At 35.9% G+C, this 17,104-nt stretch overlaps 1 protein-coding gene across 1 annotated transcript in view; it reads left to right on the forward strand.

The window, feature by feature from the left end:
* The window catches only part of LOC141472807 (multidrug resistance-associated protein 1-like), a 36,567-nt gene that overhangs the window by 13,788 nt on the left and 5,675 nt on the right, over positions 1 to 17,104 (forward strand). Inside the window, exons 9-24 of the mRNA XM_074160052.1 lie at positions 78 to 224; positions 1,468 to 1,552; positions 1,668 to 1,734; positions 2,509 to 2,586; positions 3,270 to 3,396; positions 4,600 to 4,776; positions 5,289 to 5,456; positions 6,536 to 6,722; positions 8,352 to 8,421; positions 9,410 to 9,470; positions 10,667 to 10,886; positions 11,323 to 11,477; positions 12,532 to 12,687; positions 13,706 to 13,905; positions 14,723 to 14,849; positions 15,745 to 15,846. Of these exons, the coding sequence (XP_074016153.1) occupies positions 78 to 224; positions 1,468 to 1,552; positions 1,668 to 1,734; positions 2,509 to 2,586; positions 3,270 to 3,396; positions 4,600 to 4,776; positions 5,289 to 5,456; positions 6,536 to 6,722; positions 8,352 to 8,421; positions 9,410 to 9,470; positions 10,667 to 10,886; positions 11,323 to 11,477; positions 12,532 to 12,687; positions 13,706 to 13,905; positions 14,723 to 14,849; positions 15,745 to 15,846 (2,127 nt within the window). The remainder of the gene's footprint in view (positions 1 to 77; positions 225 to 1,467; positions 1,553 to 1,667; positions 1,735 to 2,508; positions 2,587 to 3,269; positions 3,397 to 4,599; positions 4,777 to 5,288; positions 5,457 to 6,535; positions 6,723 to 8,351; positions 8,422 to 9,409; positions 9,471 to 10,666; positions 10,887 to 11,322; positions 11,478 to 12,531; positions 12,688 to 13,705; positions 13,906 to 14,722; positions 14,850 to 15,744; positions 15,847 to 17,104) is intronic.

Raw genomic sequence — 17,104 nt, forward strand, 5'->3', positions numbered from 1 at the left:
ATTTTGGTTATGATGTGGTCTTGCTTCTGGATATATCTTTTTTGTTTTCTTTTCTTTTTGTTTTTGTTATTTAAAAGGTCTCATTGGCTACATTTGGAGTTTTCTTTCAGCTGGACAAAGAGAATGTTTTAACAGCAACTAAAGTTTTTACATCTATTTCTTTATTTAACATTTTGCGACTGCCTTTGTTTGATTTACCGTCTGTGATCTCTGCTGTAGCCCAGGTAAACATATTATGAACAAGTGCTATAAAAGGCTGATTTTTGTACTCTGTCATGTTTCATCTATTTGTAGGAGTGATTAAGTCATTTAATTATTTTAAGTTACATTTTATTGAGATGAAACTGCACAGTATTTTTGTGCAATGAGAAGCCTGAAGGCCATTTAAAGGATGTTTCTCAGTCCTGTAAGTAGAACGAAAATTGGGTAGCACACCTAATTGTGACTGAGCTTTCTGGTTCTTGCTTTTCTTCCTTCAGTGAGCTAGACACAACTTCTGCTCCTACTCTCTCAACTTCTCCTCTTCATAGTCCACCAAAGTATGACAAATGTGGACTGCACATCTTTAAATCACTCAGCCATTGTTATATATTGGAGCCCTTGGTACCAGGTAGGGGACACCCATTGTGGACTCTATAATACTGTTTTTCTGAAGTCATCACTGAAGGAAGTAGAGAAAAAAGGAGTAGAGCTGCTGAGGATACCACGTCAGCAACCTTCAGTCCTAATGGTACACCAGTAGGGTTACCATATGAGTTGGGAGCTTCTAGGTTTTAACACTCCATTATGGGTATGTTATATGAGCTGCTCACCAATGGACTCTGTCACAGCTTGTATACAACTCAGCTTTTTGTAAGCAAGGGGACCACTATGAGCAGATACTCATCCTAATTTGATTTCATTTATGGTTAGCATACTATAAGACCAAAACCTTGTATTTTCCTAAGGTTTACTTCTAATAGCTTAAAAATTAGCACAAGTGTAATTTCATCTCACTTTGTTACAGCACAGTGATGGACATCTCGTGATGCACTCGCAGTAAAATGTTGTCTTTCTTCCTTATATGAAGAGAGAGTTACTGTGGGTTAGCTCTTAAAAAAAAAAAAAAAAAAAACCCTAAGGTTTTTTCACCACAGATTTATGAAAACAAACTAATTGTGTAAGAGGAACCAGGCACTCAAGGATTAATTGTATCTTCTAACATTGGCTGTCAAGCACGCTCTGCTCCTTTGTAACTACCAAGCAGTATATCCTCAGAAAAATCCACTTATTTATGACTTCAGATTGTTTAGTAGTTTAAGGTAAATAATTTTTAAATATCTAAATACAGTTTTTATCTATCTTCAAATAAGACAAATAATATCTCTTTCCATATTATCTAGAAATTTTAAAATATTATTTAAAAATTTATGCAGTACAGGCATGTTATAAATATTACATATATATATATATATGTTCATCTCGTAGACCAAAGTTTCTCTGAGCCGTTTAGAGGATTTTCTATGTGCTGAGGATCTTAACCCTGAGGATGTCAATACAAGCTATAGTGGAAGTAAGCAGAAGTTATTAATTTTTAATTGGTCATGAGTTTATATAGATGATCATTAAGAAACTCAGCTGAGGGGATGGATTAGTAACTCTTTGCTCTTTTTTCTTTACTGCAACAGATCATGCTGTTGGGTTTATTGGTGCTTCTTTCTGCTGGGAAAAAAATGGACTGCCAGTCTTAAAAAAGTAAGATATTTCTTAGTTATCTTTATGAGCTCCTTTGGCAGAATGTGATGTGTATAGAAATTTTTTTCAGGTTTAATGTATTCTGATTCATAGTAGTTCATGATGTTACATACTAAAAGGAACATCAATTATTCTTTCCAGAGTATCCCATGTGATCAGTGTGCTCTGGAAAGTCAAACCTGTCCCGGTCTCCCTGATGCTCCATGAGGAACCACATAAAAGTGCGTGCTCCCCAACATAGCACTGTATAAGTGCTAAGGGAAGCCAGTGCCCTTCTCCTTCCCTCCCTCCTTTCCCATCTCTCCCCTCAGTTTGCACAAGGGAGATTTAACTGCAGTATCAACTTAATTGTATTTTGGGGAGCACTGACTGGCAAGATGCCCTTTTGTCAGTGTAGCATTTTATATTGCCTACAAGCAGTTTATGCGGGCTTTATGCTGATCTTAAAATTGGGCTGTGGCTTCCTTTTGAAAGAGCAAACAGAGAAAAAGTTTGCTTTTCTCACAGTAGACTCTCTTGCCTGAAAATACCCCTCTTGTTGTTTGTCATTTCTTGACAAGGTACTTCTTAGGTGTAAATTCAGCTATGCGTAAGCTGCTACAAAATGAACACATAGGAGGGTTAGTAAGGAAATGGAGTAACCAAGCTCTGCAGTGGAATGATGAACCTACTGATAAACTCTATAGAGCTGTTAAATTTTACTAAGGCAGCTGAAGAGGTTACAACCCACCCAGTCTAACCGTCTCACCACACTGTCTACCCTATTGCTCTCAGGACTGGGGGGATGGCTTCCCATAACATGGCATTGAGTGTCCACATCTCAGCTACCATAGCCTGCAATACAGTATCCATGTATGAAGTGCCTTCAGCATCATACACAGACTTTACTAAAATCTGTTATAGTCTCTGGGTGCAGTCTTTCTCTACCTCATTTGTGCTCCATGCTCGAGTCTGAAGGGACTATGCTTATCTTAGAAGAGGGCTTTCAAATCAGAACACACTAAGATCCAGATAACATAGAGAACAGATGCAGCAAGTGGCTGTTCTTGTATGCTAAAGTTTGTGAGTAGTTACTGCACTTCTTTTGACAGCAAAATATGCAGATGATGAAGGGCAGCTTTTATTTACCAGAATAGCTATTTTTTTCCTTAAGAGTGATCACACATTAGCTACAGTAGATGCTATATGAGAAGTCTACCAGATGATTGTCAGAGTAAGATGCAATGTGAACTACAGGCCTGAGAAGAATACAGTAAGACCACTGGCTGACTATCAGTTAGACTGTCTCTCATTTGATTTTATTGTGACCAGATGGAAATACAACTTCTTAAATTGTAAAAAAATAAATTTATACTTAAATTCATTATTGCAAGTTTCTGAATGGTACATAGTCAAAAGAATTGCAAACTTAAGTAATTTGAGTAATTTCTCATCTTTCTGAGGGTAAAATATTTATTTCTTACAGTGACCATAACACATACATGATGGAGTACTTACAAAGAGAATAACTAATTTCTCTTCCTCAATACTTCCAGCTTGAGTGTCAGCATTCCTGAAGGCTCTTTAGTTGCTGTTGTGGGACAGGTTGGATCTGGAAAGTCATCTTTTCTTTCTGCTATTCTTGGAGAAATGGAAAAACTTGAAGGAACAGTTCAGAGAAGAGTAAGATTGCCTGCCCATGTCGCCCTGCCCTGCCCCACTCCTCAATACCTAAATTAACAGCACTGCTTTTGAAAGTGCAGTTTTTTCTTCTCAGCTATTTATGTAGAAATACTGGCAAGGCTAGCTCCAGCTTCTTAAGTCTTCAAGGAAGAGTAACACAGTGACACTTTGCTAACAGTGTAACAATTTTTCTTTGTTTTCAACCTAAATGATGGCAAAGCTATTTTCATTTTTTTTATATAATTCAGAGATAGAATCATGATGCTGGCTCTTCTAGTGATAGGAAACCCTGTAGCTTAACTTGTCTTGTAGTTACATAGAGCAATGAAAGTCCTCATCACAGAACAGAGTTTAGGGAACTTTTTCATAGGTTATAGATATGGAAAAAGTTAACTTTTGATGACAGACTACAATGCTTGAGCCAGTAACTACCAATGGATAAGCAAAATATCAGTTAATCTCATTGCAAGTGGATGTGGCAATGTTTAAAAAGTGTCTCATCCTTGAAAATAAGTGTTTAACTAGAATCCAGTCCTGTAGAAATCTAGTACCGTATCCTGTCACTGTTAGGGGATAGGGGAAGAATGTGAAGTTGAGGTGTCCCTGATCTGAGAGTAGTAATTAATGACAAAAAGATCAGCTGTGTAGAATCTAATAAGGAAGGCATATACCCAACCAGTGTATCTATACTATCAATTTGTTGTAAAAAATAGATTTTCATGGGGCATGTAGCTTAATGTAAGAAAAGATCTAGGAGGATTTCCAGTTATTATTCCTATTCAGTAACCATAATTTCTAATGGCTGACACATTCCACACCATGTTATGTAAAAATACAAACAAACTCTATTTTGAAATATACCTAAACCAGACCCATTTTCCTGCATATAAATCTTACGATGGATGCCTGTTTGTCACTCAGATCTTTCCCTGAAACACTGCTCAATATATGTCCCGGTTCTGTCAGTTTTATTCAAAGTATGTCCTCTTATAATAATTATAGGCAAGCTGTTATAAAGGAATATTCAAGAAATTGTTTTTATTACCTGACTTGGTCAAAATTTTAACAGTTTAATAATGCTTAAGTTTTGGAAGTAATTACTGGTTACTCTGAGGTAAAGCTGGAATTTCAAATGTATTTTTAAATGCTATTATTTTATGTTCAGAAAGCTCAAGTAAACAAATTGTTTCTAATTCTTTTTAGGGTTCAGTGGCGTATGTTTCTCAGCAGGCTTGGATTCAAAATGATAGTTTACAAGAAAATATTCTCTTTGGTGAAAATCTAAACAGGCCATACTACGAACTTGTTTTAGAGTCCTGTGCTTTACTGCCAGATTTGGAACAGTTACCGAATGGAGACCAAACAGAGATTGGAGAAAGGGTGAGAATCTGAGGTGTCAGAAATGATGCAATAAGCTATGTTTTTCATCTTTTCTATATTGTCTGTTTGATGACTAGTCAGTGCTCAGCCAAGTACATCTAGCCCATCTCCCTGCGTAGCTTGCTTACTTTGAACTTAACTTCTGTTCAAGCTCTGAACTCTTACTCATTTTCAAAGTGGCTCTTTAGTATACAGAAGTTTCAGTCAGCCCTGTCCTGTTCTCCAAGGGTTTTCTCTATACTGTAAAAATGGCTGTATGACTGTAAATAATAGTGATTTTTTAATTTTCTGAAGTACCTTGCATTTGCCCATTTTGGAATGGGAATTTAGTCAACAGAGCCTAAACTTTGCTCTAATTACTTGAAAATCCAAATTTCTGTTTTCATATCTACTGTAAAATTTACTTTGATTACCTGAAAAAAATAATGATGAGACTGAGTGTGATACACTGGTCTTCTTTAGTATTTTGTATATTTCAGCATGGATTTAAAATTTTGGCTTCCTTTTCTTAGGGTGTCAATATAAGTGGAGGGCAGAAGCAAAGAGTGAGTCTTGCTAGAGCTGTCTACAGTAATGCTGACTTGTATCTTCTGGATGACCCCCTGTCTGCTGTAGATGTACATGTTGGGAAACATCTTTTTGAGAAACTAATTGGGCCTTCGGGTCTCCTAAAAAGCAAGGTAAAGTAGGGTGTCTTCATTTCAATTTGTGGATGAACTGCTTTGTAAAATACAACTCAACAGACACAGTAAAAGTCCCACTCATTCTGCAAAAGCTCATCTCTTAGTGTGTTGATGAAAATCATTCTGAATATAGAGTCTAAATAAATACCACAGCTGATTGTGCCAACTGGAAGCCTATTGGTTAGACATAGCACAGACTAAAAAAAGACTGAGAACTGGCCTTACCTGGGAGTCTGAAAAATTCATGTAATATTTACTCATTTCTTCTTTACCGGCAGTTTTTGAGGTGTGCTGTAGTCTGCATATGGAGGGCAGGGTGGAGCCCTTTATGGTCACTCTTGATGCCTCACTGCAGTAAATGAGTTGTAGCCAGTATAGCTTATAGAGAGAAAGGCTTCTTGTTGAATAAAGACAGGGGAAAGTGGAATCAGGAGGAACAGATTCTCCCATTTAAAAACTGTTCATGTGGGAAGGTAAGATAGCTTGTAAAAAACCTCTTCTCACTGTTATGAATTAGTACAGATATTCCCACTGGCTGATGCCTGCAAAACACATGCATTACTATGAAATACTTACCATTATGAATACATTACTTATTATGTAGTAAATGTCTTTCACTTGCCCTCTCTCCTTTCCATTTTTTCTTAATTTACCTAAGTTATAAGTGTTATATATGAGGGTTATAAGTATCTGGCAGAAGCAAGAACTCTAGTAATGGTAGACTTGTAATTAGATTTTAATACTGAGACTGTCAAACTAGATGTGGTATATTACAAGCTGTAGTAGCTACCTCTTCTCTTTAAAACCTAATCTAAACCATTCCTGAGCAGAACATGGACATTAAGAAACAGGTAAGTAATAGCAAGTAGCTATAAGCATAAAGTTTGACATTACAATCAGCAATTAAAAGAGTAATGTGGTAAAGTAGGCAACAAATAACGATAATAACAATAGACAAATAAATGCACAAAATCCCCCCAAAATTCCATTGTACTATTCCAGTTATCATAATATAATGTCTACTTTTAATATATTCGTTGTATTTATATGGTAAAATGGAAAACATTGTGTTTCAGACTCGTATATTGGTGACCCATAACCTAAATCTCCTGCCTCACACTGATCTTATAATAGTAATGGAAGAGGGCAGAATAAGTCAAATGGGGACCTACCGAGAACTCATTTCAAAGAGAGCTAATTTTGCTGAGCTTATTCAAGTCTTTAGTACAGAGCATACGAGTGAAGAAACAACTCAAATGAAAGGTGAGAAAATTTGTATACTGTGTTTGCTTAGTGGTTTTACTTTTCATGCAAGCTTCTCAAAATACTCCTCTTCCCCTTGCTGGAAATGAATAGAGTAGTTGCTGGAAAATGTAGATCATTCCTGTCTACATTTTGGTATAGAATTATAGGTTAGAAACTGAAAAAATTCAGGCTTTAATGTCTTGAGATCGAGTGGTTTATTTTTTCAACTAATGGATGTATGATAAAGCTGCCTTATGCAGCTCTTTTCAACTTTTACATACTATATTAATTACCTGGTAAAGTTACCTGATTCTGCTAAGGATTTATCACCCAATAAATAACTTATGGACATTTCAAATTAATCTTGCAGTGTCAACAATTAGGTCTTTTTTTATATTGGATACTTCTCATTTCCATCACCTTAAACTGCTGTAATCACGGAGAACAGCAGAACTAGTAGGAGAACATGGTCCATTTGTAGGAGAAAAAACCAAATGAAACTTTTAGTACTCTTATGAAATACCTCCAGTCAACAAGGAGACAGAATAAACAAACAAATACTGCATAGTACCTTAAAAAAGCATATTTGCAAATTGTTCACGTTTGGGACTTAGCTTACTTCTGTACCTGAGTTGTTCAATGTGTGCTCTTTATAAAGTTGTAGGAAAAAAATAGGTGCATTGCAATGCAGTCTGTTTGACTTGTTTTCGTCGTGTACTTCAGGAGCAGATTAATTGTGGTTATTTAATTTTGAGAGAAGGAATCTCTCCACATGACACAGAAGAGTCCTATAAAAGATAGGTGAATGCAGGTGTTTATAATGCTAGTTTCCAGTTAGCTTAGCAATTATCAATTGAGCCTGTAATAACTATAATGCAGTCAGGTGGGTTTATTAATTCAGGCCCTATACTGGAGTCAGCACTCTCAAATATTTGCTGGCATTGACAGGTAGGAGCAGAAAGACAGAACAGCAAATTTGCAAAAGGCAGCAGTGAGCAATCTTGAGTTAGCTGGTTTTGGGATGAAAGTGTGAGGTAGCCATGTGAGGAGACCTGTATTATTCATCAAGGGTAATAAAGAGGGGGAAGGTGGACCAAAGTAATAAGGAGAAGAAACAGCAGGAAATGTGTTGTGATACAAAATTATACAGCAGAAATACATTCAGCTGGATGGATGGTTGTAGAAAATATATCTTTGTCTTAACAGATCTGTTGACAAAAATAACATCAAATATGAAAAAGAGGAAAAAAATCAATTCCTGGAAGAAAAAAGTGTTGACTCCTTGCATTAACTCACAAAGAACGGCAAGCTCAGTTTTTCAGACACGATGCAAGAACACTTTGAGATAAACACTAATGTTAATATTTGCAGGGATACTAATGCTTTCATTAAGCAAGAATGGGATTCCAAAGAGACTCTAGGCTCATTGGAGAGATTTACCTGCTGTCACAGTTCTAGCATTTGATCATAAATGTGTCTGTCTTGTTTAGTAACTATCCCAAGACTAAGTCGACTTCAGGAGTTCATAATTTAAAATATCCCCATTCATCATTTTGTCCCTGATATTTATTTCTGGCTTCTTGTACTGTACCTGTCTACTTGTGGTATTATATTGAAAAGATTTTTCTATTTTTTTTTCCGTTATAGTGAGTTCTTCAAAAGAAAAGGGCCAACTTGGCAGGGGTCTGCAACAAAAAGAACTGCTGAAACATGAACAGTAAGTATTTAAAAAAAAAAAAATTACCCATTGCTTAACTGATGCAATGTTAGAACAACCCTAAGTGCTGAAGTCTGTGCCATTATCCTTCACTGTGTAAACATAGATTAAGCCTGAATGTCCATTAGCAGTTGGGTGGAAAGTGTGTATTTTGAGATCATTTTCTGGTTTCTCTTTATACAAAAGAAATCCAGTTAATGTGCTGCATGAGTTCAAGATGTCCAATTCATGGGCTGCTTCACTGTGTGAACCAAAGTACATTAAGCAGGAATGAAGAGGACTTTCAGAAGACCAACTGAAGTCACTGATGTAGATGCACCCACAATTCCTTGGCAGCAATTTGACTTCTTGGTGTAATAACAAGTTGTTTACACTTGTTTTTCCCCTGTAACATTGATTTGTCTTTTTCCACGTTTAAGAAAACTTCTGGGCTTTCAAATAGTCAAATGACCTCCCAGATCAATTTGTAAAAGCACGGTAGTGGTATATTTGCAGTGGTAGAAGGTAATGCAAAGATGAAGCAGAAGACACTCAACCTGGCAAGTTCAGACAATGCAGGACACTTAAAATAACTGCCTTGTTCCAGAAGTAGTAGAATTCTCTATGGTCCCTTCCAACTCTAAAAAATTCAGTGAAAATTCAGTGAAAATAGTACACCCTAGTCCTGACCCAGGCAAGGGCTGAGACTTGCACCACACTTATATGCCTCAGAAGAGGGCAGTCTTACATCTCTAGCTGAAGCCTATGCAGAGCAAGCTCAGTTTTATCTACACATAATCATACAAGAAACGAGAAAGACATACCTAGTGTTGTCTTCTGGCCAGAATCTTATTCTAAGAACAAAAATAGAACAGCTGAGGACTGTTCGTGTATCTATGGGAAAAAGTTACAAGATTTTATAGTATCCATTTTTGTTTAGGAATAAATGCATACTATAGTCTTTGTATGATGATTCATAAGAAGATTTGAAAGTGTTTCTTGTTTGCAGTTCTTCCTTTGATCAATGGAAAACACTCACTAACAATAAAGAAAAAGTTGCCACTGGTGGCGTAAGTATCACTAATAGAAAACTCTTTGACATTTATTTTTATAAAAATGTATTATTTTGTAGTTGCAGTTTTCTGTTCCTTGTTAAGGTTGCGTGGCATCTCGTTACTGAGTTGAAAATAAATCTTACAGGGTTTTACCAAATTTTAAGTATGTTGTCTGAGATTTTCTATTTCGATGATGTGCTACTGGCTGTATTTTAATATTATATCTAAGTCCAGTCTGATTTGCATAGTTCAGAAGGAAGATTAAAAAAGCTTCTTCCTCTGTTAGAAAAACATTCTGTCTGTCTTACCTTTAGGAAGTTTAAATACCTGTGTCCTGGAGCAGAGACTAGAAATTTTGCATGGTAATACTGCTGCAGTATTGTTTTATGTTAGAAGCACGCTTTCTGCAGTCTCCATTAAAAAATTCTGCCAGTTGTTAGGTAGAGGGAAAAGAGCAAGTGAAACAGAGTATGGAGAAGGTCAAAACTTCTTGGGAAGCTATAGATGAATTAAAATAAGAAGGGGTGGGGGGTGAAGAGGGGAGGAAGGTATGAGTTTCTAGCAAGATGGTAAAACTAGGAGCTTAAAAAACATGAGTTTGCCAACTAGAGTTCATTTGACTCCAGACCTTGTAATGAAATCCAAGAATCCGTCACTATTCTGCTCCTACCAGTTCTACCCTCTAAGTGGCCTAGCTGAGTTTGGCCCCATTAATCCTCATGTACACCAAGGATAAGAACTTTCTCCTGCTGACAATAATTTGCATGGTTCCAGTAGCCCGGAGTGGCAGTTCTGAAGTTTCTAGTTCCAGTGATGAATAGAGTAAGATTTCCTTCATACAAACTGACCAGGAATTGCATTCTTGTTTGTCTGTTTGGATAGGTTTTCGTTTGGGTTTTGTTTGTTTGTTTGTTTGTTTTGTATAATCTACATATATAAGATTTTTTAAATCTGACACTGGAAAGTGTCACAAGCACAGCTGCCTATGATACATATCATTAAAGAGCAGAGTGTATGGGGTTAGGAAACCTTTTCACGGTATGATTTTATATACCTAAGTTGTCAGATTTAATTAAGAAATTATTTAATTTATTCTGAAGATAATGTATCCAATTCCCACTATATAATGCGTATTTTCCTTCAACAATGATAATGGTTTTCAGAGTAACAAATATATTTTTTTTATATTCTTTTTTTATATATATATTTAGATGAAAATGTCTGTTGTTTTGAAATACCTCCAAGCCTTCAAGTGGCGATGGATGTGGCTAACCATAGCTACTTATTTAGGACAAAATGCACTGGCCATTGGACAAAATCTATGGCTTAGCACCTGGACTACAGAAACAGCAGAAGTTAGTGATTTCACAGAATGGAAACAATCACAAAATTATAAACTTCTTATATATGGACTTCTGGGATTCATACAAGGCAAGGATGAGCATTTCTGTCTGCTTTCTCACCATTTGCCAAGTCTGATCTGCCTGAATGTGTTTTACTAAAGAAATAATGCTGGTTGTTTCATAAACAGAATTGTATGCACACAATTATACACAATTGTATGCAACCTGGGAAGAGGAGAAGAGATATACAGACATGTAGAAGAAAATGCCATTTAATTTTATGTTACTTCTGTGAATTCTTGGAACATCCAAGTGTAACCTAATGAAGTTGTGTTGGCATCTCAGTGAGGCACAAAAATCGTGTAATGGCATGCTAGCATGAGAGATATGTACATTTGGGAAACTAAGATATGAATTGCAACTGTGGGATTTCTCACTGTGGTAGAAAACAGCGGCAGAAACAAGCTCCAGCTCCTTGCTATCCCTAACCATTCATACTGTCTTTTAATGTATCCATACACAAGGTCTTCTCGTTTGCTGTGGTGCTTATGTGCTCACCAAGGGATCTCTGTCTGCTTCTCGGGCATTGCATCATCAGCTGTTAGACAATGTATTGCACCTTCCTCTTCAGCATTTTGAAACTAATCCAGTTGGTCAGATCATCAATAGATTCACAAAGGTAAAGGCAAAACTCATGCATATTTTCCATTTTATGAAAATGAAGCTTGAGTGACTGCAGATTTAATTGCATTTAGTATTGTTGAAAAATTAAGATATGAAAGTAAGTGAATGCAGTATTTAGCAATATAAAGCTATTTCAGTGCAGGAAATCTAAAAGAAGTGTCTCAAGCTATTTTCTTACAAAATCATCAAAACATGTTATAAGTAGAAGTTGTATAGAACCTATCCAAGATAATTAGGACACCATTCCTCAAAGACCATTCCTGCAGTGCAACAAGTTTACCAGACCTAAGCCTGATCTGTTTTTAAAAAAAACGTACATTTTTCTTAGATAGTATATCGTATATCAGAATCAAATGTTATTGTTAGAATCAATTAATACATTAAATTCACATTCTCAGAGGTATATAGACTTAAAGTGAATGTTATTTTCTAGTTGAAACCTCTAATACACAAACAAGTGTTATTTACTAATACTTTAATAATTTACACTCTCGTCATTACTAGCTCGTTGCAATGCATTACCGATTACTTCAAATACAGTGACCGTTGATGGCTGTGTTCTCTAGCAGAATGGTTGTGTAATACTCTAAAAGATCAGTTGATTTAGGTTTCACTCAAGCTCCTAGTCTTTGGTAGCAATATGTTATAAACTGGGTTTGAAAGAGCCTTACCGTGTGCAGTAAGACCTAAGTAATACTCCAGTACACTTCTAGAATTATTAGCAGGAGAATACAAGAGGTAGGATTTTAATTCCTAGCCTCCTTTTCAGTCTGATATGCTTTACATAAGCTAAATAAGATTGAGTTGCAAAATAGCAAGAGCCTCTTCTCTGACATACCATGACGAGTCTAAAAGCTATATTAAGTCTATTTTTCTTTTAGACAAATAATAATGATATAAGAATACATTTCATTAGGATATAATCAGAGCGAATCCTACTAATTTTTATTAAAGATCTTTTAGTTTGATTCTATTTTTAAAGGATGCTTTCTTGAAGTTTTTAGTGGATTTTATTCACAAAGTCTTGATTTTTCTGTGCGTTGTTACAGGACTTATTTATAGTGGACATACGTTTCCATTACTACTTACGAACTTGGCTAAATTGTACTCTAGATGTTATTGGAACCATTCTAGTTATCACATCTGCATCACCACTATTCATAGTGGTAGTTATTCCCCTGGGATACTTTTATTTTACTATCCAAGTAAGTGCATTAAGCTTTTATAAGGATTTCTAGATGTATGTGGATGATATGTCCAAAACAATCAAGGATACAGGCTTAAATTATTTCTTATTGAGAAGAAAAACAACCCCAAACATACATATCAGAATTTCAGAATATATCTGAAATTGCTTTCAGAAAAAGTCCTCAGGCTTCTTGAAAGGAAATTAATACACTTCATTAATATATCCTGTAAAGCTGGGGAACTTTTAACAACTTACATTTTCCTCTTCATATTTTTCTTTTTCTTAGGAAAATACAATATTGATATAGATCCCACCAAGACATTTTATGAAGTTACCTGAAAAAATGGCATGTATATTATAGTGAAAGTTAAAAGTTGAAGGGTAACCCTGAAACAGCAGATGTAAAATAGAATGATGCCTAAAATATCTGTGCTACTTTTTGTCTAGAGGGTCAGTCATGCAACTGAGAAACCAAAAAGTAATGTTTCAGAAAGACTAATGGCTGCATTCCTGTTTCTTAAATGCTCAAAGTATGGTCTGTGATTAAAGACCTTAAAAGATTCTTAAAATATGAATATAGAGGAAAGAAAAGAGTGCCTGGATTCAGTCTCTAATAAGGAATTTAAATACAGACATAATTACATCGAAGAAATAAAGGCTGACTTTCATCTGGGAAAGAAGCAGGATGTTCTAACTTGAAAGTTTACTTTGAAGTTTTAGTTGGTTGTTACACACCTGCTGTTTACTATAGAATTTGGAAAGGATGTTATCATATTTTAACCTTGCCAGTAATTTATATATTGCAGTTATGTCAGCATTATAATGTTGTCCCAAGAGGCAGATTTTTTTTTTCTCTATTGTTTGTGAATACATTTTTTTCTCTGTGCAGACACTTCCAACTTTTTTGTTTTCAAAATATACAGGAATTACTTAACAGATTACTCAAGTGGAAATAAATATGGCAAATATTTTAAATAACGCAAAAGAAACTGTTGCAACTTAAAATTTCTGTTTTGTCTGTACTCTTTTATTAGCGATACTACATAGCGAGTTCACGACAAATTCGACGGCTAGCAGGAGCATCGCATTCTCCTGTGATCTCCCACTTCACTGAGACTCTTGTAGGGCGATCAACAATTCGAGCATTTGGCCACCAAGAGAGATTCATTAGAAAAAATAATGATGTTGTGTATGAGAACTTAGTTTACTTCTACAACAATGTCATCTCAAACAGGTACTTTCCAGCAGTTCTGCATCTGTGACTGAGACCACCTTCTGTAGAATTCCACAACTGTTTACCTTTAGTCAGAGTAAACCCATTGATAAACAGAAGGACAAGAGCAATTTATTGACCACTCTTTGTAATGAATGCATAGATTATGTCTAAGCACTAGGATGATTTCTTCTTTGTATACCAGCAACTGGCAGGTTTATAGGAAATATGCATATGCTGTCTGGAATATTTAAAAATAAAAAATAAAAAAGAAGGAAAAAAAGGTTTACCAATAGGTCATGAGCACGGACTGTACTACATTTCAACTAACAGTTCCTCTTACAAGTTTATGAACAAATTGCATTTAGATTTCAGTCGTTCGTGTGGAAGTAACCTGGTGTCTGTACCTAGAGGCACCAGATAGGTCTTGAGAGTGGAATCTTGGATTTAAGGAAGTAAGTCCATTTCCTCTCCTTCCTTTGTGATTCAGTTCAGTTACATGCAGAGATTAGCAAGGAGAAGATTTTCAGCTCTGGTTTTCAGTCATATACCTGAATCTTTTCCAGATAGGAAGAGTAGGAAAGCAGTGTGAGTAAAGGGAGCGCTAGCCAGGAGTTGAGAGACCAGCATGTTTTTTTAGAGGTGCTACCAGTTATAGATATGTCATGTTTCCTCCCCAGTCCATCTGTAAAATGGGAATGATACTACTTATCTCTTTTGTAAAACAGGTACATTGCTAATATAATGATCTCAAAGAGTAATTGTATTAGCAATATGTTTACTATATAAAAAAAAATAATTAGGTTATTCACTTTTTCTTTGCCTTGATTTACAACAGGTGGCTATCTGTCAGGCTTGAATTTCTGGGAAATTTAATGGTGTTCTTTGCTGCACTGTTCATAGTACTGGCTGGAAATACAGTGAGTTCTTCTACAGTGGGTTTATCGATAACCTATGCTCTAAATGTAAGTAATGGTATCAATTTTTTGCTCTTACCACTTTGTATATGGAAAGGGAAGAATACATATAATGAAGTTGAGTAGGTGAATTTACACGGTGGCATCAAGGAAACTAAATCACAACAGTTTTCCTTTGAATTCCTTTAAATCTGGGAAGCTTCACATTTATTTTCCACTTCTGAATTTAGATGAAATAATTATTAAAAAATATTTAAAAATCAAGTTAATGAAACTAGGTATGGTCTACGTTTAAGTGTTTTGCTAAACTAAATAAGAAGCCTAGTCTTGTGCAACTATAACTCATATATCCTTGGATGTGTTTAAGAACCGTTTAGATGTGGTGTTGGGGGATGTGGTATAGGGGAGAACTTTGTAGAGTAGGGTAGATGGTTGGACTCAATGATCCCAAGGGTCTCTTCCAACCTAGACGATTCTATGATTCTATGACATATTTGTCAGACATGGTAGACCAAATACATATCTCCATTACAAAGTCTTTGTTCTACATCATTGCTAGTTTACTTTACCTTGGGAATGGTGCAATAATGTACCCACAATATGAGCCAAGTATGTTTTTCGTTTCAACATATCATACAATTACTGTGCACTTTCTGTTGATCCTGAAGCAGTTTCAGATTTCTGGAGCTGTGATGTTAGTGAAGATTATAATAGCCATTGGGCAATCTGAAAGCAGACAAGAAGTGCTTAGAGGAACGCTGAGATCAGTCATTTTTTAAGTGATCGTTCATTTAGCATGCCATCATTTTCTGTATAGTCTTTGGCTTCTGTGAATAAGCATCCAGCTCATGAGATGACTAAATTCACAGTAAGTTTTTAAATCAGTATTCTGTGTTCTATTAGAGTCAATTTTTTATGTTCTACATTGCAACTATTTTCCCAGATAATTCAGAGTCTAAATTTTTGGGTGCGTAAAGCATGTGAAATCGAGACCAATGCAGTTTCAATTGAAAGAGTTTGTGAATACGCAAAAATGGATAAAGAGGTGAGCATTCTTCTTGAAATGGTGAAAATTCTTCTTGAATATTCAACTTATGTGCATAGAAAATGACTAACTTAGATTGACTTTAATATTGGTGAATGGTAATAGCAGGTTATAATTTGTTATTAAATACCTTCTCTTTTCTTTTTACATGGAGAACAATATGTAGCTTCTTCATTACCTTTATAGGCATAGAGTTTTACTCCTATTTTTGACCAGTAAATTTCTTGGCATCCCTTTTAGAAACAGTTTTTGTAGTAAGGCTAATACAGCTACAGGTCAGGTGAACTCTCTAGGCTATGTGCAACCAAGAGGAGCATTTTAAGAGGGAAAGAGAGGAAGAGAGGCCTGTCAGACCACTAACTGTTACTCACCTCATGTCTGGAGAGACATTTGTTTCAAACTGCCTTGGTTATTGTGCTTTTCTGAGAGTAGTGCCCATGTCAAGTATGGAGGCATAAGAGCCTCGGTCTGTCTCGGAAACAAGACTCCCTTCTACTTCTTTATTCTCTGTTACCCTTCTCCAATGTTTATGTTTCTTAGCCTTTGTTCATCTTTCTGTTCTCTCTTACCATACTTCTTAAAACAAAATGTTTCTCATAAAATATGCATTTTAAATATATGGGAGATTAGGTTCAGATTAAATTCAGTTCCTGCTGTGAAAAATGCTCCTTATCCAATAACAACGTCTCAGGGAGTGATCAATACGAAGCACATTTTATTTAAACGTTCTTGCAAGAACAGGTAACCCAGCAAGCAGGCACACCAGTTCTCAGAGTAATTCCTTTTTGTTTCCTATTCCTGGCCGAAGTTTCCCTCCCCTGCTTCCTCATTGACTAGGTACTTCAGGGTTTACAGCCTATTCGAGGTGCCTCAAACTACTTCCGTTTGTCCCACCTGTTGTTTACTTCTCCCCATCACCCCACCTACACCTCTTACTTCACCTGCTTATTTCTTCCCTTTTTTGGTAATATTGCTCAAGTTTGCTGGTCTCAGTTAAATGTTCATCCTCCCGTTAAACCGCCAAGCCGACATAGACTGGTTTCTCCTTTGTCTAAGGGATGAGCATTCTTGCATGCCTCCTGGTAAGCCTTTGTGTTATTAATCATTCCCTAACTACCTCATTGCAGACTGACCAAGTTGTTCCACTGCAAAAACAATGTCTAAACTTTTCTTACACTGGCAATTGATGGAACAGATACCAGCAACCCAGTTAAACTGAGTTTACTTTTTTAAATGGGTGTATAAAATGTTGTTAAAG

This window comes from Numenius arquata, chromosome 1 (genome assembly GCF_964106895.1).
Source record: "Numenius arquata chromosome 1, bNumArq3.hap1.1, whole genome shotgun sequence".
Taxonomy (NCBI): Eukaryota; Metazoa; Chordata; class Aves; order Charadriiformes; family Scolopacidae; genus Numenius; species Numenius arquata.